Source organism: Orcinus orca, chromosome 6 (genome assembly GCF_937001465.1).
Source record: "Orcinus orca chromosome 6, mOrcOrc1.1, whole genome shotgun sequence".
Taxonomy (NCBI): domain Eukaryota; kingdom Metazoa; phylum Chordata; class Mammalia; order Artiodactyla; family Delphinidae; genus Orcinus; species Orcinus orca.
Genome location: NC_064564.1, coordinates 53,240,611 through 53,261,131, shown reverse-complemented (window position 1 = coordinate 53,261,131; position 20,521 = coordinate 53,240,611). Strand labels below are relative to the sequence as shown.

At 38.8% G+C, this 20,521-nt stretch overlaps 1 protein-coding gene across 3 annotated transcripts in view; it reads left to right on the top strand.

Annotated features, from left to right (window-relative positions):
• Nucleotides 1-20,521, top strand: part of ADAMTSL1 (ADAMTS like 1) — a 1,025,773-nt gene that overhangs the window by 698,411 nt on the left and 306,841 nt on the right. For all 3 annotated transcript variants that reach the window (XM_049711047.1, XM_049711046.1, XM_004276108.3), the window contains one exon: nt 7,360-7,486. In XM_049711047.1, the coding sequence (XP_049567004.1) occupies nt 7,360-7,486 (127 nt within the window). The remainder of the gene's footprint in view (nt 1-7,359; nt 7,487-20,521) is intronic.

The following is a 20,521-nucleotide window of genomic DNA, read 5'->3' as shown; positions in this document are numbered from 1 at the left end:
TGCGCGTGTGCCGTATTTGTGCCAGCCCAGCTCTGAATGCTGGAAAGTCTATCCTTAGATTAAGTCAGACCATCACAACGCTCTGTACCTGGATGATTTGTTTTGGTTTCTTAAGGTTTGGTTTTACTAAATGTTCCCTGACCATTAGGATTCATCAGTGGTTATTGAAAAGCCAGTTCTTTGAAACTTCTTGGATTTATTTGCTCAGATGTTCTTAAGACGTTGTTGCATGGCATTGTCTTTCAGAAAACTCACAGAAGATACATATCTAGGATTTCAGTACTTTGAGTAATTACGATTCTCCTGAACCAGTTTGTCATTAATTCATTACATAAATATTTATTGAGTGTCCACCGTAAGGAACACATTATCCTTCACATTTTCTAAAAGATCTAGTAGATGCTGTGACCCTTGTCACTGCTTATGTTTTCCGCTTTTCTAGGAAGCTCACGTCCAGATCTGTGACCCCTATCTAGAAAATGTATAGGACTTAACAATGTGCATTTATGTAATTCTCGTTTCTGGCTGTAACTCACCTTTTTGACCCTTATTTTTCCTCTTTGCCCCATTTTCTCTTTTGTTTTTTAAAAGTTTTATTGTGTTTTATCACGTGTATATGCTATAAATCATTTTATAAAAAGGTAAAGCATAAACAAATCAATCAATGTCTAAATCTTGTAAAGATAAGGTTGGAGCTCTACTGTTTCCCTATTAACGTAGATAGTAAATGAGTTATAATGTGTGTAAGAGCACAGTCTTCCCCCATGAAGTTCTATCTGAATTAAATAATTATAAATAAGAGCAGCTGTGATCAGATTTGCAGTTTCGTTTTCCGTATTTGTCTTGCCCAGTGCTGAAAATAAAGGGATTTAAAAATTTCTTACCTCATGGTGTTGGATCAAGAAAAGCTTGACATCACTGGCTCAGTATTTGATGCTAGAAGTTGAGGTCCTTACGGGAAACCATTTGAAACGTGGCCAGTGTGAACCCATCTAAGCATGTCATTCTGAGGCATGGTATCTGCTTGTGGACTGTGTTTATTTACATTCTCCAAATTATCCATCCAGTGATCTTTCTTTCTCCTGTGGCTCCTGGTGCAGACATTTTATTATACATATTTCAGTGTCTAGAGAATTTCAGTCTTGTGTTCTGCTTGTTCACTTGCTATCAACTATGTGAGGTGAAGAAAGAAATCCCTATCAGCACATACTGTAGGCCTGATGCCTAAAATCTGCATGACATGCTCAAAGTCTGCGAGCCAACTGGGACTGGATGTTATAGTTCTAGTTTTTTGTTTAGGGAGGGTTTCCCCTGCCCCCTTTTTAGTAAATCCTGAAAAGCAATGAAGAAAAATCAACAGCGTTAAGCGTGTGTGCTCCCCTCAAGAGACAAAGAACTGCCTGTCTGTATGCATGTATACGTCTGTGTATACAAAAAGCGTACATTCAAGACACAAAAGCAAAAGTTGACGATAATGTCTAAACAAGAAAAACATCTTGGAGCTTCTCACTTTTTATATCACCTGGGGCAAAAATTTTGTCTCTTTTTTTTAAACAAACTGTGCAGTCATTTTGGATGGGGAAGAAGACCACCAAGCTGACACCTAGTAGCAGAATATTAATAAGCTGCATTAGGCCAAAATACTCAGTTAGTTTTCCACCCTTTACAAAAAATTCCGTGCAGTTGACAAGGTTATGAGTGGTCATTATCTTGCTTTAATGTTTTGTCCGGAACGGCGTGGTTCTGGGAACTCAGTGACCTGAACATTGCCTTCCATAACATTTCATTAATAATGAGCATAGGTGGGCCTCCCTGGTGGTGCAGTGGTTGAGAATCTGCCTGCCAATGCAGGGTACACGGGTTTGAGCCCTGGTCTGGGAAGATCACACATGCCACGGAGCAACTAAGCCCGTGAGCCACAACTACTGAGCCTGCGCGTTTGGAGCCTATGCTCCACAACAGGAGAGGCCACGATAGTGAGAGGCCCGCGCACCTAGATGAAGAGTGGCCCCTGCTCGCCGCAACTAGAGAAAGCCCTCACACAGCAACGAAGACCCAACACAGGCAAAAATAAATTAAAAAACAAAAATCCATTAGAATAATGAGCATAGGTGCACATGGGTGTCTTAAAAATACTAGCCCTTTATAGTAATTCTTATTCATGTACCGGGACAGAGGTTTAGGTTTGGCTTCTAGTTGTCATTTATAGTACATCTGTTTCTCTGTGTACACAGATACATGCAAACACACATACACACATATATACACATTTTTGTACACGTGTATGTCATCAGTGACGGCAGTCTAAGGTCGCCTATCTGTAACCTACACTGGAATTATTAGCAAACAATTATGTTTGGTGCTATGTGTTTCAGTGATTCACCAACATTGATTGTGCATCACAAATGCCAAACGTTGTGCTAACCAGCAAAATAGAAAGTAATAAAACAGGGACTCTCAAATAGCCCATGATCTGCTGTGGAGACAGACATGTTAATAGATTAAACTCAGTATAAATTATACAGCTGTTTGAATTGAGTATATATAAAAGAAACCCCAAAATAATATTGGCTTAAGCACATAAAGGAGTTACTCTCTCACCAAAAAAAAAAAAAAAAAAAACCAAAAAAGAGTCAAGGTGTAACCAGTCCAAGTGGGGTTCCAGAACCAGGCTCTTTCTCTCTCTCTGCTCAGCCATCCTTCCATTCTCAAGACTATCTCATTTTTTAAGAAAGCCACTGGAGCCAACAGAAGGCTGGCAGGCAAAAGGGACCCTCCCCAACTAAGTCAGCTTCTTGTAAGCAGCCTTCCCAGAAGTCCCACATAACTCTCCCACTTTTATTTCACTAATTACAACTTGGTGACATAGCCAATGAGAATACTAAATAAAATTGGAGTTCTGTTACTGAGAAAAATAGGATAGATGGGTTTTAGGTGACAATTTGTACTCTCTGCTACATGGAATTATGAACAAAAGGCTGAGGAAGTATTGACCATTAAAGTACATAATTCTGGAATCTGAAAAAGGCTTTTTTGAGGAGACACTTAATTTGGAATTTGAAGGATGAATAGGAGTTTGCCAAATAAAGAATTGGGAAAGAGCACTCCAGGCAGAAATAATATCATGTGTAAAGGCACAGAGGAGTCTGGCATTGCACCTGCCAACTAAGCCATTTCTGTATTTCTTTTTATTTTTTCTCTATTGTTAATGATAACTCTTTAAGTGATAGTTTAACTGATTTTTAATGAATAGTTTTTCAAGTTCAACAGGTTGAGACATGTCCACAATGATTTTCCTGATATAACTGCAAATAATTTTCCACTTGGACCAAAATAAGAACATTTTATCTGATGATAAAATATTCCACATCTTAAAAATAATTGAGTTAAAATATTTTGGCATTTTAAAAGGGAATTGATACAGAAAGAAAAAATATCTGTTGTGTCAGGGAGATGTTTGTCTTTTCAATTCTGAAGTTAAACAAAGCCCAGTTAGAACTGACTTGGTTCATATCCTAGGGTCCATAAACCCACACTGGGAACACTAAGTTGGTGGTCTGGCCAAGTTAGCCCTAAAGTATGTCACCTTCTAGTTAGCTATTCCTAATATGACTGTTCCTTTGGATCTATGAAGCTGGATTATTCTTTTCTTAAAATGGCTTTGGAACCAAAGGAAATTTTTAGGATTAGAGAGAGATTTTCATGATTATCTCCTTTCTGGCTCCTTTAGCGATATCAGAGTCCATTAAAATTTTTCCAGAGAAAGTTAAATCCTTTGAAAAACTTGAACTTTCTTTAATTTTAGGAGTAAACCTACTCAGGTTTGAGATACCTGAGAGTATGAGTTCCCATGCCCACTGCCCTTCCACACAGCTGAGTATCTCATAAGATTAAGGTCATCTGTCTTCAACACCAGACAAGAACAGTAGAGTCAATGATTCTTTGAATACTGCCTAAGTTAAGACTGCCATATTTTCTCAAAGGATTCAACCCTACTAAGGCAATCAGATGCTTTAGTCTTCTGATATCTTTTTATTGAGATAGAATTGACATTGTGTTAGTTTTAGGTGTACAAAATAATGATTTTATATTTGTATATATTGTAAAATGATCACCACAATAAGTCAAGTTAATATCCGTCACCACACATAGTTACAGATCTTTTTTTCTTGTGATGAGAAATTTTAAGATTGACTTTCTTAGCAACTTTCAATGTACAATGCAGTATTATTAATTATAGTCACCATGCCGTACATTAATTATATCACCATGATTTACTTATTTTGTACCTGGAAGTTTGTACCTTTTGACCACGTTCACCCATTTCACCCCCCCTCAACCTCCACTTCTGGCAACCACCAATCTGTTCTCCGTATCTATGAGCTGTTTGTTTGTTTTTGGATACCACATATACATGAGGTTGTATGATATTTGTCTTTGTCTGACTTATTTCACTTGGCATAATGCCCTCAAGGTCCGTCCATATTGTTGCAAATAGCAGGATTTTCTTCTTTTTCAGATAGGTAGGTAGGTAGGTAGATAGAGATTATCCATTCATCTGTCAACTGACACTTAGATTTTTTCTATGTCTTGACTACTGTAAGTAATGCTGTGATGAAAATAGGGGTGCAGATATCCTTTCAAGATAGTGATTTTGTTTCTTTTGGACAAATACTCAGAAATGAAATTGCTGGTTCATATGATAGTTCTATTTTTAATTTTTTGAGGAACCTCCATACTGTTTTCCATAGGGGCTGCACCAATTTACATTCCCACCAACAGTGTGGGAGGGTTCCCTTTTCACCACAACCTCATGAACACTTGTTATTTGTTGTGTTTTTGATAATAGTTATTCTGACAGGTGTGAGGTGATATCTCATTGTGCTTTTGATGTGCATTTCCCTGATAATTAATGTTGCTGAGCATCTTTTTATGTGTCTGTTGGCCTCTGGATGTCTTCTTTGGAAAAATGTCTGTTCAGGTCCTCTGCCCACTTTTTAATTGGGTTGTTTGGTTTATTTTCTCTTGAGTTGTATGAGTTCTTTATATCAATATATTTTGAATATTAACCCCTTATCGAATATATGATTTACAAGTATTTCCTCCCATTCAGTTGGTGGTCTTTTCATTTTTTCTTTGGGTCCTTTGCTGTACATAAATATTTTAGTTTGACGTAACCCACCCCCCTTGTTTATTTTTGCTTTTGTTGGCAAATCCAGTCTGATTTTTTTTTTTTTTTTTGCCAGCTTTGGTTTTTGCATACTTTCTAATTAGTTAGTATCTAGGCATGACTAAAAGATGCAGTAAGCCTCACGGCAACACCTCCCTTTCATCTAGTTCAGTCTGACTCCTCATTCAGAATTCAGCTCAAAAGACTCCTCTTCAGGAAAATCTTCTGTGGCCCTTCTAAACAGATCTACCCATACTTTAAGCTCTCAGAGTACCCCATATCTGTGTTTTATAGCTTTCATCTAATTTTCATTCTGCATGTGTGTGATGATTTGAGTAATATCTGCCTCCACCACTAGACTCTAAGTCCCATGAGGGTGGACCCATATGTACTAGAACTCACTGGATTGCTCCTAGAAGAGTGCCTGGCTCATAACAGGACTTCAGTCATGGTTGGATTCAATCACTGCATTTCACACTGTGCTTGGAATATAAGAATGAATGCAGAGTTGCTCAGCTCATGTGTGGGTTCATCTACAGATAAGAATTTTGGAAATAATTTCACTGCAGTTATAGAGAAGGACATCAAAGAAGCCAGCACATGCTGGGCTCTGCATGGACAAAGCTGACGTGAATTCTGAAGTGGCCTCACTGTAACTTCTGAACATATTGAGACCGATTGCAGCTTGACCACAGTGAACGCCCAGAGGTGGAACCAACCCCCCTTCACTCTCCACTTAAGATTTGGGCACTATGTTTTCCTGACATCTTTACATTTTAAAACAAGTACAGCTGCTGAAAGAGTTGTTGTTTTGTTACGTATTTTTAAAGATGCCTGTGTGCTTTTAGGGGAGAGGTACATGTTACCACATTTTAAAAATATAGCACATACATAACACAATAGTAAACAGTTGTATTTTTCATACTTTTGCCTAAACATGTGTTTGCAATTATTAGTTGAAGTTTGCAAAAAATGAAAATCCAGCCTCAAAGGAGTTCATGTTAACAACCTTTTGAAAGACAGGATGGATTGTGGGGACATTGTGAAGATAAGCCCCTTCAAATGTCACTACACGTCTCATTTTATTTTGTCAAAGACAGTAGTTGAAGTAGTTTGAGAGTAGAATAAGTCTTTTGATATTAGATTTCACTAGAACTATAGAGGTACAACCTGATTTAGTTTGGATTTGCTTTTTTTTTTTAACTTGAACGTTGGAAAGAAAAGATTAGGAATACAAATGAGTTTGCCCACATAACTGATGAAGGCTTGTGATTTTGTTAAGCCCGATTTGGATGGAGCACAAATGTTTTGTTAGATGTATTTAGAACTCGGCTACTTATTAGCTAAGTGCCCTGGGCAAGCTTCATGACCTCCATGATTGTCTTGAGAATGAATGAGATGTGTGTCTTGTGCCTGGTACAGGACAGGGCCAGTCAGTAGCAGGCACTCACTGTTGGCTATCTCTGCTGCCCTCTGTGTCAATCCTCTCTTCCACCACACACATGCACGCTAACCTTGTTTTTGTCTGTTGGCTAATTGGGCTGTGCTGCATGGCATGTGGGATCTTATTTCCCGGACCAGGGATGCAACCCATGCCCCCTGCAGGGGAAGCACAGAGTCTTAACCATTGGACCACCAGGGAAGTCCCAGCAAATATTTGTTGAAGTCCTACAATTTTCCAAGCACTGTTCTAGTTGCTTGGAATACATCAATGAATCCAAAATACAAACCCCCACCCTTATGCATCTTACATTCTAAGGAACATATAGAACATAGAGATTATTCATAAAATTTTTCCTGCTACAGTTATCTCACAGTTGTATTTTTTGTGATTTGGGTGAAGCATAATTATTGACATTGGGAATTATTTTTGAATTAAAGTTCCATTATGTTAATAGTTCAGGATCTTCCTCCCTCCCTCACCTTCTCCTCCTTCCCCCCTCCCTCCCATCTTTCTTTCTCTTTGTATATTTCAGTATATTTGGACTATGAAAATGTCTTTATCCACGCTACATTTTTTCCTTCTTAGCCTGATTCAGATTCCAGCTGAATTCAGTCCCTGTCATGGAAAGCATGTCTTAGCCTTCTCAAGGATGATAGGAGGATGATTTGGTGCTGATGGAGCTCACCATGGATCCCCCCATATCAGTAGGCGCCTGGTTGAATTACACATCTCTCTTTCTTCTTAGATTGTTGGCTGCGATCACCAGCTGGGAAGCACCATCAAGGAAGATAACTGTGGCGTCTGCAATGGAGATGGGTCCACCTGCAGGCTGGTCCGAGGGCAGTATAAATCCCAGCTCTCTGCAACCAAACGTAAGACACTCCAGAGATGGGGCAATTTCTGGGCCTTCTCCCTGGCTTGCAACTAGGGAATAACACCTCCATCAAAATGAAGACAGATCTGAAAATACTGTGGGAAGAGATTTATGTTCCTGTTTTGTGGATTCGTTTGGGTGAGACAAGTCAGGTCACCTGCTGCAACCCCAAGGAAGAAACCTTTGCTTTTGAGGCACGTTAGGAGGGAACTAGACTTGGATCTAGATACACTCTCTGTGCAAGCGTGAGCTTTGCTGCCCAGTGTGAGGACGAACTGCGTCCCGACCCCTAACTGATACTTAGTCTGGTGGAATAGCAGAGAGAGGGAAGATGAGAACGAATGCTCTCCTACCACGGTGAAATCACGTGGTCTTCGTTTACAAGGTGACCTTTGGTCAGTGCTGATCACAGGTTTCTCCAGAATTAATATTGGGCAGTGATTACGTGAAGCCATGTATTGACTGTTGTGCCCTAATCTCTCTATAGCAGCTGAATAAATGTGTGCCTGCTATACGTGTACATGCCGGGAACTTTACATGATCATCTCACTTAATCCTTAGAACAACCTTATAGCAAGGTACTGTTTATCCCCATGTTATGAATGAGATAACTGAGGCTTAGACAGATTATGTGGCTTGCTCAGAGTTATACAACTATGTCAGAGCCAAGATGTCAGCCCAGAGTCTGATTCCAGAGCTTAAGCACTCATTTGTTCCTCTGGACTGTCCCAAACCCCGCGGACTGTTTCCGTGGCGGGATATTTGTAAAGCAGTTACATGGATTAGGCAAGGTACTTCAAATATCTACCCAGCTGGGTTCTGCTAGGGTAGGTGGTATATGTTCTCAGGATACCTGACCCAACAACAGAGTCACCCAGGAATCCAGACCATTTTACCATCCACGCTTCTCTGTGACAATCACTGTTCTAGGCACTGCAGCAAATGCAGATAGAAATAAAACAACCCTCGTAGTCAAGGCCGTGCATTTTTTTAGAATAATTTGACCTTGTTTGGCATAATATCTCAATTTTGCCTTTATCCAGAATGCTCCAATAGGTCCTTAATGAGGACCTCTTTGAACATGTCTACCCTGGCTTGGGAAATGAGAATGAATGTCTTTATTGACTGTGGTATTGTCCTCTTTACTGGTTGACTAGCTGGAGGAAAACACTTGACATATGGGGGGTTTATGGCTTTAAATGGACTTGTAGGTCAAGAAGAAAAGGCACTGTTTGCTGGAACTATTCTGAGTAGTCAGGAAAAGGCAGCTCGCCAAAAGGATGAAGCTCTGGGGAAGAAGAGGAGGCAGGAAGAAAGACTAGGAACATTTAAACACGTGAAACATCGGAGCTGCCAGCGTAGGGAACTCTCCCCATTCTACCACGCCTGCAGGCAGTAAAAAATGTTATTCTGAAGAAAAGCGAAAAAAAAAAAAAAACCCGAGCAGAGAGAATGATGAAGGGTGAGGTAAGTTAGACATTGATGTAGTACATTCAGGTGAGATTTTTTTTTTTTCCTGTGGTTATGCATTGGTAGCTTTCCCTATTAGATGAAAAATTAAACAATTTAGAAGATGAAAACTAGAGGAGGATAGAGGCATAATTCTTCTGTAAATCTCTGAAGTCATGGCAGGATATTTGGGGAAAAAAAAGTTACATTTAAAAGGTCACTACGTGATTTTTTTTCAGTGTAGACTCTATTAAAGCCCTATAATATTTATTTAAAAAAATAAAAACGAAAGGTCACTTTTATAGAGCTCTTTAAGGAATACTGAAGAGTCGAGGTCATTCTAATCATTTGTGCCACATAATTGAGTCAGTGTTCATTATCTAGGAATCTAGGGACTTCTGTTAGGCACAAAAAGAGATGACTGGCATTCGTGCAGTGACTGCTGTATGGCAGCTCGTTGGGGCATGTTTTCATGGTGAGATTCCTTCGTTTATTCCCTCTCACGTCCCCTGCCTTGCTGTCCTCATAGAAAAGCCCAAACACTCTGCTCAGATAGATATTCCTCTTACCCTCCTGTTTAAAGGGTTATCTGGGTCCTCTGGGGCCTGAATCACTGGAACAAAGGCAGAGAAGCTCTGAAAGAAGAAACTAAAGCAAACTGAGAGCCATAAGTCAGTCTCTAGGTCTGCAGATAGATACCTCCATGAAAAGTGCTCTATTCAAACCAACAGTGGGTAGATCTCATAATACACAACCCGATGATGATCCGTAATGACACAAGGCGATTGATTCATTTACCTTAGCACTGACGATGCCTCATGACAAAATGATTTATATCAGTAAAGCCCAGCATATGCACGCATCTCACCACAATCTATAGCAGATGCTGAACAGGATGCCTCACTTATGTTTTCTCCACCCCCAGAAGAACCTTCCGCCCTGCATTTACAGACTGTGAGGTGACCCACAGGCAGGAAAGATTAGGCTGCTCTGCGGGGCCCAGTGTATGAGCCAGGTGAGCAGCTTTCCACCCGTGCAGGCCTGGAGGAGTTCTGCCAGCTCTCTCCCCTGCTCTCCGCCAAAAAGCACTAGAAGCCAGCCACATGCGCTTATATTCATACTCCCCACATTGAACTCATTTTCTTCTGAACTTACGTTCAAGTTTTTCCCTTATGTTATCAAGCCTCGTGGGAACAAAGAAAAAATAGGAGAGTGGAGAAAGACTGTGGTGGAAAGTGCCCGAGGAAAAGGAGAAGTAGGAGAGACATAGCAAATGGGTGCCATTTGCTGGTGAATAAAAAAGAAGCCATCTTTGTATTAAGAGACATTATTATTGCCTAATACAAATGCAGAAAACAGAAATAGAGCTGGACCTAGGCACTCCTGCCCCCTTTTGAAGGAAAAGACTGTCCACTGAGAGCGTTCAGCCTTTCCGTTTCTCCTGGTCACTTTGTTCTACTTCCCCAAGACGATGAAGAAAAGAATCAGATTTAGCTTACATTGACTTACTTTTGATTTTTTAAATGAAAGGCTCATTTTCTCACACATGTTATTGGCTTGTACCATATTATGTATTCTCCAAGTATACTCAGAATATACTTAGACCCAGAGTCAGCCTATATGGTAGCAATCTGATGTCTCCAGCTTTGCAAACTTCTCAAATGTAGCTGCGTGTTTTGAAAATGCCTGGGTATCCAAAAGCTCTCCCTCTCTCTTCCTTGAGTGTCAAGGGCTAAACTAATTTATATCAAGATAAAGTGAAGCTTCTGATACCTAGCTTTCCTTCTCAGACTGTGCTTGTGCTGACTTATAATGGCTATGGGTAAACGTATTCCAGGTTTATCATTCTGGCTCAAAGATTTTGAGGTAAAGGCTGTTTATAATAAAACACATAACATATGAATGTTTTTAAAGAAAGCCCAAAACTCTAAAGAAATTTCCACCTTGCACCTGACCTCAGGCTATATTCACAAGACACTTGTTCATTTGTTCAACAACAAATATTTCTTGGGTACCTGCTATGTGCTGAGGAACTGTTTTAGGTGCTGGAAACACAGGAAAGAGCAAAACAGACAAAAATCCATTTTTCTTATGGGACTTTCATACTGGTGTTAGGGACAGACAAAAGGACGAAACAAATAAACAAAGTATATATGTGTCATGGGGTGGTAGGAATCATGGGAAAAAGGAAAGGGAGGGAAAAGAACCAGAGATAGAGATGAGCTGCCAGCCAAAGGTGTTGGAGGGGATTGCAATTTTAAATAGGTTACAAAGAAAAGACTCACTGATAAGATGGCATTTGAGCAAGGATCTGAGGGAGATACAGGTAGGGTACCATGCACAAGATAGGGGAAAGAAAATTCCAGGCAGAGAGATAAGCAAGTGCAAAGGTCCTGAGGTAGATGCATGCTTGACATTTTTCTTAAAGTGACTGAAGTAAAGTGAGTTTAAAGAAGACTAGAAGAAGTGATGAAGGTCAGAAGACTGTGAGGTGGGGTGAAGAATGGCACAGATACTGTACGATTTTGTAAGGATTTTGGCTTTTAGTCTGAATGAGGTGAGAAGTCACAGCAGAGGAATGACTTCATTTGATTCATTTTTTAAGAGTATCACTCTATATGCTCTGTTGAGAATAGACTATCGTGAGTCTAACTGTGGAAATAAGAAAAGCAGTCAAGAAGCCAGACCAAGAATGAGGAAGATTTGGACCATGGTAGTGTATCCCATTCTGTGTATAATGCATTTCTTTGAGTCCAAGACATCATTGATTGAAAGATGTGACATTATTTTATGCACCAATAAGAAAAAAAGCCTCCACTGAAATTAAGAAATTATGACACAATGCCTTCTAACCACTCAGGGATTTTACTTGGTAGTTATTAAAAGATCTACTTTAGTTTTTATTTTTTTAACATTGTTATTGGAGTATAATTGCTTTGCAATAGTGTGTTAGTTTCTGCTTTATAACAAAGTGAATCAGCTATATGTATACATATATCCCCATATCTCCTCCCTCTTGCATGTCCCTCCCATTCTGCCTATCCCACCCCTCTAAGTAGACACAAAGCACCGAGCTGATCTTCCAATGCTATGGGACTGCTTCCCACTAGCTATCTATTTTACATTTGGTAGTGTATATATGTCCATGCCACTCTCTCACTTCATCCCAGCTTACCCTTCCCCCTCCCCCTGTCCTCAAGTCCATTCTCTGCATCTGCATCTTTATTTCTGTCCTGCCCCTAGGTTCTTCAGAACCTTTTTTTTTTTAGATTCCATATATATATGTGTTAGCATACGGTATTTGTTTCTCTCTTTCTGACTTACTTCACTCTGTATGACAGACTCTAGGTCCATCCACCTCACTACAAATAACTCAATTTGGTGTCTTTTTATGGCTGAGTAATATTCCATTATATATATGGGCCACATCTTCTTTATCCATTCATCTGTCAAGGGACACTTAGGTTGCTTCCATGTCCTGGCTATTGTAAATAGAGCTGCAATGAACATTGTGGTGCATGACTCTTTTTGAATTATGGCTTTCTCAGGGTATATGCCCAGTAAGTGGTGCTGGGAAAACTGGACATCTATATGTAAAAGAATGAAATTAGAACACTCCCTAACACCATAACAAAAATAAACTCAAAATGGATTAAAGACCTAAATGTAAGGCCAGACACTATAAAACTCTTAGAGGAAAACACAGGCAGAACACTCTATGACATAAATCACAGCAAGATCCTTTTTGACCCACCTCCTAGAGAAATGGAAATAAAAACAAAAATAAACAAATGAGATCTAGTGAAACTTAAAAGCTTTTGCACAGCAAAGGAAACCATCAACAAGATGAAAAGACAACCCTCAGAATGGGAGAAAATATTTGCAAACAAAGCAACTGACAAAGGATTAGCCTCCAAAATATACAAGCAGCTCAAGCAGCTCAATATCAAAAAAACAAACAACCAAATCCAAAAATGGGCAGAAGACCGAAATAGACATTTCTCCGAAGAAGATATACAGATTGCCAACAAACACATGAAAGAATGCTCAACATCACTAATCATTAGAGAAATGCAAATCAAAACTGCAATGAGGTATCACCTCACACCAGTCAGAATGGCCATCATCAAAAAATCTACACACAATAAATGCTGGAGAGGGTGTGGAGAAAAGGGAACCCTCTGGCACTCTTGGTGGGAATGTAAATTGATACAGCCACTATGGAGAACAGTATGGAGGTTCCTTAAAAAACTACACATAGAACTACCATATGACCCAGCAATCCCACTACTGGGCATATACGCTGAGAAAACCATAATTCAAAAAGAGTCATGTACCACAATGTTCATTGCAGCTCTATTTACAATAGCCAGGACATGGAAGCAACCTAAGTGTCCATCGACAGATGAATGGATAAAGAAGATGTGGCACGTATATACAATGGAATATTACTCAGCCATAAAAAGAAATGAAATTGAGTTATTTGTAGTGAGGCGATGGACCTAGAGTCTGTCATACAGAGTGAAGTAAGTCAGAAAGAGAAAAACAAATACTGTATGCTAACACATATATATGGAATCTAAAAAAAAAAAAAAAAGTTCTGAAGAACCTAGGGGCAGGACAGGAATAAAGGTACAGATGCAGAGAATGGACTGGAGGATGGGGAAGGGGGAAGGGTAAGCTGGGACGAAGTGAGAGAGTGGCATGGACATATATACACTACCAAATGTAAAATAGATAGCTAGTGGGAAGCAGCCACATAGCACAGGGAGATCAGAAGAAGGAGTGGACTAAGCCATGTTTGGATTAGTGATAAATGTGCCCTGCTGCTGAGACAAGACCCTTCCAAGTACACAGTGTCCCATGAATTATTAAATTTTCCAGCCTAGCTGCTGGATAAAATACTATTCTCAGTCCTATATGTGTGGGTTCTATTTTGTGCGACCCTGTCTGTGTGGTTCTTTTCCTGACCTCATATTGGTTTTTCACATACATGTACTGATGAGTATGTTGGTGCTGCTAGACACCTAAAGGGAATACTCTTAAATCTCCAGAGTTGTCTCTGTGTCCTTCTGTCCTCTCTGGACACAGAGAAATAACCGGTCCTTCAAACTCTAGTCACTCTGATCTCTGGACCCTTACCTTTGTCTCCTCAACTCAGGCAATCCGCTGGGCTCTATCCAAGTTCCCACTTTCATGGATGGCCTAGGAGGTCTTTCAAGGCAGAAGACTGAGGCAATATTAGGGTTCATCTCATGTTTCCTGAATCTCAGGAATGACTGTCCTTCTTTGCTTTATATCTATCATCTTAAAAGCCCACCTTTCATATAATTTTTTCTGACTTTTTGATTGTTTTGGGTAGGAGATTAAGCCTAGGCCCTGTCCCTTCATCTTGACAGGAAGCAGAAGTCTTGATATTGGGTTCTTGATTCAGGTTTGCAATTATGTAGATGTAGCCTGCTTTGGGCTCCCACTCTGGGAACGTTGTTAAGCACTTCTTTTCTTTTTTTTATTGAAGTATAGTTGATTTACAACGTTGTGCCAATCTCTGCTGTACAGCAAAGTGACTCAGTTATACACATATATATAAAAAAACAATGTTACATGCCTCTGATTCCTCCTCTCCCTACAAGTGCCACAGCCATTGGATTTCAAGAGATTAAATACTGTGTTGAACTATTGTCTTGGCATCTTCTCCCAAGCTGCTGACACCCATTTTGCAAGTTTGATGTATTGCCTGTTTGGAGGTTGGCACCTCTGCAGGCAAAGAAAACGATGACAGGATTACTACCTCTGCGAGAGAGAATATAAACGCTATTTATTGTGAGGCACATTCTGATTTTATATATGTAAACACGTGAAAGGTCGTTGCTCTCAAAATCGATGAAATATAGTATGTTGACTCTAGGGACAGTAGGACTTTCTAAGTGATTAGAGGTAAAGGTGAAGTCAAGGGTGATTCCAAGGTTTTTGGCCTAGGAAACTGTAAGGATGAAGTTCCTCAACTGTAGGGGAGGCTGCACCTTCTTTGGCCTGTCCAGTATGCATCCTCCAGTGTGCAAGGCTGATAAACAATGCGGTGGGGGATTTGAAGAACTCAAATTCTCAATTTCACATTAGTTTATTGGATATATTTTAAGAGTAATAAAGTTGTCATGAAGAGAAAAAATATACCATTCAAACCTCCTCAAGATTGGCAGACTACATTTTTATTGAACTGTAGTTGATTTACAATGTTGTGTTACTTTCTGGTGTACAGCAAACTGATTCAGATATAGATAGATATATACACATAGACATATACACACACATATATTCTTAGTTATATATATACACATACATTTTTTTCAGATTATGTATATAATATATATGTATACATATTCTTTTCCATTATGGCTTATTACAGGATATTTAATGTAGTTCCCTGTGCTACACAGTAGGACCTTGTTATTTATAGATTTTATACATAGTACTTTGTATCAGCTAATACCAGACTCCTGATATATCCCTTCCCCACACCCCCTTTCCCCTTTGTAACCATAAGTTTGTTTGCTACGTCTGTGAGTCTGTTTCTGTTTTGTAAATAAGTTCATTTGTATCATATTTTAGATTCCACATATAAGGGTTATCATATGGTATTTGTCTTTCTGTCTGACTTACTTCACTTAGTGTGATAACCTCTCGGTCCATCCATGTTGCTGCAAATGGCATTATTTCCTTATTTTATGGCTGAGTAGTATTCCACTGTGTGTGTGTGTGTGTGTGTGTGTGTGTGTGTGTGTGTGTGTGTGTGTATTCCACATCTTCTTTATCCATTCATCTGTCAGTGGACATTTAAGTTGCTTCCATGGGAAAACTATTTTTATATGTACCCAACTGTATTAACAATGTCTGTTTCAGGACTTCCCTGGTGTGGCAGTGGTTAATAATCCGATTGCTAATGCAGGGCACACGGGTTCAAGCCCTGATCCGGGAAGATCCCACATGCCTTGGAGCAACTAAGCACATGTGCCACAACTACTGAGCCTGCACTCTAGAGCCCGTGAGCAACAACTACGGAGCCCACGCACCTAGAGCCTGTGCTCTGCAACAAGACACGCCACCACAATGAGAAGCCCATGCACCACAACAAAGACCAAAAGCAGCCAAAAATAAATAAATAAATTTATTTTTTTTAAAGGCACTTTCATTTTAAAAATAATAAGATTAAGTATCAGCCTCATAGGCTTAGAGAGAAGAGTCTTTAAAAACATGAACTTACCAACAGATCTAAAAATAAGATAAACTCAGATACGAGAATACAAAATCCTATCTTTTCAAAAATTATTATTGTCATTTTTCTCTGATACAGCAATAAATCACACTAATCCACATATGACAAAATTAAAAACAAATGTAAGCAGAAGCAAGAAGAACTACAATCCTGCAGCCTGTGGAACAAAAACCACATTCACAGAAACATAGACAAGATGAAAAGGCAGAGGGCTATGTACCAGACGAAGGAACAAGATAAAACCCCAGAAAAACACCTAAATGAAGTGGAGATAGGCAACCTTCCAGAAAAAGAATTCAGAATAATGATAGTGAAGATGATCCAGGACCTCGGAAAAAGAAAGGAGGCAAAGATCGAGAAGATGCAAGAAATGTTTAACAAAGACCTGGAAATTAAAGAACAAACGAACAGAGATGAACAATACAATAACTGAAATGAAAACTACACTAGAAGGAATCAATAGCAGAGTAACTGAGGCAGAAGAACGGATAAGTGACCTGGAAGACAGAATGGTGGCATTCACTGCTGTGGAACAGAATAAAGAAAAAAGAATGAAAAGAAATGAAGACAGCCTAACAGACCTCTGGGACAACATTAAATGCAACAGCATTCACATTATAAGGATCCCAGAAGGAGAAGAGAGAGAGAAAGGACCACAGAAAATATTTGAAGAGATTTTAGTCGAAAACTTCTCTAACATGGGAAAGGAAATAGAGCCACCCAAGTCCAGGAAGTGCAGAGAGTCCCATACAGGATAAACCCAAGGAGAAACATGCCGAGACACATAGTAATCAAATTGGCAAAAATTAAAGACAAAGAAAATATATTAAAAGCAGCAAGGGAAAAACAACAAATAACATGCAAGGGAATTCCCATAAGGTTAACAGCTGATTTCTCAGCAGAAACTCTACAAGCCGGAAGGGAGTGGCATGATATACTTAAAGTGATGAAAGGGAAGAACCTACAACCAAGATTACTCTAACTGGCAAGGATCTCATTCAGATTCGATGGAGAAATCAAAAATTTTACAGACAAGCAAAAGCTAAGAGAATTTAGCACCACCAAACCAGCTCTACAACAAATGCTAAAGGAACTTCTCTAAGTGGGAAACACAAGAGAAGAAAAGGACCTACAAAAACAAACCCCAAACAATTAAGAAAATGGTAATAGAAGCATACATATTGATAATTACCCTAAACATGAATGGATTAAATGCTCCAACCAAAAGACACAGGCTTGCTGAATGGTTACAAGAACAAGATGCATATATATGCTGTCTACGAGAGACCCACTTCAGACCTAGGGACACATTCAGACTGAAAGTGAGGGGATGGTAAAAGATATTCCAAGCAAATGGAAATCAAAAGAAAGCTGGAGTAGCAATACTCATATCAGATAAAATAGACTTTAAAATAAAGAATGTTACAAGAGACAAGGAAGGACACTACATAATGATCAAGGGATCAATCCAAGAAGAAGATATAACACTTATAAATATATATGCACCCAACATAGGAGCACCTCAATACATAAGGCAACTGCTAACAGCTATAAAAAAGGAAATCAACAGTAACACAATAATAGTGGGGAATTTGAACACCTCACTAACACCAATGGGCAGATCACCCAAAATGAAAATAAATAAGGAAACAGAAGCGTTAAATGATGCAATAGACCAGATAGATTTAATTGTTATTTATAGGACATTCCATCCAAAAACAACGGGTTACACGTTCTTCTTACGTACACACAGAACATTCTCCAGGATCACATCTTGGGTCACAAATCAAACCTCAGTAAATTTAAGAAAATTGAAATCATATCAAGCATCTTTCTGACCACAATGCTATGAGATTAGAAATGAATTACAGGGAAAAAAACTTAAAAAACACAAACACATGGAGGCTAAACAATACATTACTAAATAACCAAGAGATCACTGAATAATCAAAGAGGAAATCAAAAAATACATAGAGACAAATGGCAATGAAAACATGACGATCCAAAACCTATGGGATGCAGCAAAAGCAGTTCTAAGAGGGAAATTTATAGCTATTCAAGCCTACCTCAAAAACAAGAAAAATCTGGAATAAACAATCTAACCTCACACCTAAAGGAACCAGAGAAAGAAGAACAAACAAAATCCAAAGTTAGCAGAAGGAAAGAAATCGTAAAGATCAGAGAAGAAATAAATGAAATAGAAACAAAGAAAAGAATAGCAAAGATCAATAAAACTAAAAGCTGGTTCTTTGAGAAGATAAATAAAATGGATAAACCATTAGCCAGACTCAGCAAGAAAAAGATAGAGAGAACTCAAATCAATAAAATTAGAAATGAAGTAGGAGAAGTTACAACAGACCACACAGAAATACAAAGCATCCTAAGAGACTACTACAAGCAGCTCTATGCCAATACAATGGACAACCTGGAAGAAATGGACAAATTCTTACAAAGGGAATACCTTCCAAGACTGAACAAGGAAGAAATAGAAAATATGAGCAGACAAATCACAAGCAATGAAATTGAAACTGTGATAAAAAATCTTCCAACAAACAAAAGTCCAGGACCAGATGGCTTCACAGGCGAATTCTATCAAACATTTAGAAAAGAGCTAACACCCATCCTTCTCAAACTCTTCCAGAAAATTGCAAAGGAAGGAACAGTCCCAAGCTCATTCTATGAGGTCACCATCACACTGATACTAAAACCAGACAAAATACTACAAAAAAAGAAAATTACAGACCAATATCACTGATGAATATAGATGCAAAAATCCTCAACAAAATACTAGCAAACAGAATCCAACAACACATTAAAAGGATCATACACCATGACCAAGTGGGATTTATCCCAGGAATGCAAGGATTCTTCAATATACGCAAATCAATCAATGTGATGCACCATATTAACAAACTGAAGAATAAAAACCATATGATCATCTCAATAGATGCAGAAAATGCTTTTGACAAATTCAACACCCATTTATGATAAAAACTCTCCAGAAAGTGGGCCTAGAGAAACCTACCTCAACATAATAAAGGCCATATGCGACAAACCCACAGCAAACATCACTCTCAATGGTGAAAAACTGAAAGCATTTCCTCTAAGATCAGGAAGAAGACAAGGATGTCCACTCTCACCACTGTTACTCAACATAGTTTTGGAAGTCCTAGCCACAGCAATCAGAGAAGAAACAGAAATAAAAGGAATACAAATTGGAAAAGAAGAAGTAAAACTGTCACTGTTTGCAGATGACATGATACTATACATAGAAAACTACTAGAGCTAATCAATGATTTTGGTAAAGTTGCAGGATACAAAATTATTGCATAGAAATCTCTTGCATTCCTATACACTAATGTTGAGAAATCTGATAGAGAAATTAAGGAAACACTCCCATTTACCATTGCAACAAAAAGAATAAAATACCTAGGAATAAATGTACCTAGGGAGACAAAAGACCTGTATGCAGAAAACTATAAGACACTAATGAAAGAAATTAAAGATGATACCAACAGGTGGAGAGATATACCATGTTCTTGGATTGGAAGAATCAATATTGTGAAAATGACTATACTACCCAAAGCAATCTACAGATTCAATGCAATCCCTATCAAATTACCAATGGCATTTTTTACAGAACTAGAACAAATAATCTTAAAATTTGTATGGAGACACAAAAGATCCCGAATAGCCAAAGCAGTCTTGAGGGAAAAAAATGGAGCTGGAGGAATCAGACTCCCTGACTTCAGACTGTACTATAAAGCTACAGTAATCAAGACAATATGGTACTGCCACAGAAACAGAAACATAGATCAATGGAACAAGATAGAAAGCCCAGAGATAAACCCACACACACACCTATGGTCAACTAATCTATGACACAGGAGGCAAGGACATACAATGGAGAAAAGACAGTCTCTTCAATAAGTGGTGTTGGGAAAACTGGACAGCTATGTTTAAAAGAATAAAATTAGAACACTCCCTAACACCATACACAAAAGTATACTCAAAATGGATTCGAGACCTAAATGTAAGACCGGACACTGTAAAACTCTTAGAGGAAAACAGGAAGAACACTCTTTGACATAAAACACAGCAAGATCTTTTTTGATCCACCTCCTAGATTAATGGAAATAAAAACAAAAATAAACAAATGGGACCTAATGAAACTTAAAAGCTTTTGCACAGCAAAGGAAACCATAAACAGGACAAAAAGACAACCCTCAGAATGGGAGAAAATATTTGCAAATGAATCAACAGACAAAGGATTAATCTCCAAAATATATAAACAGCTCATGCAGCTCAATA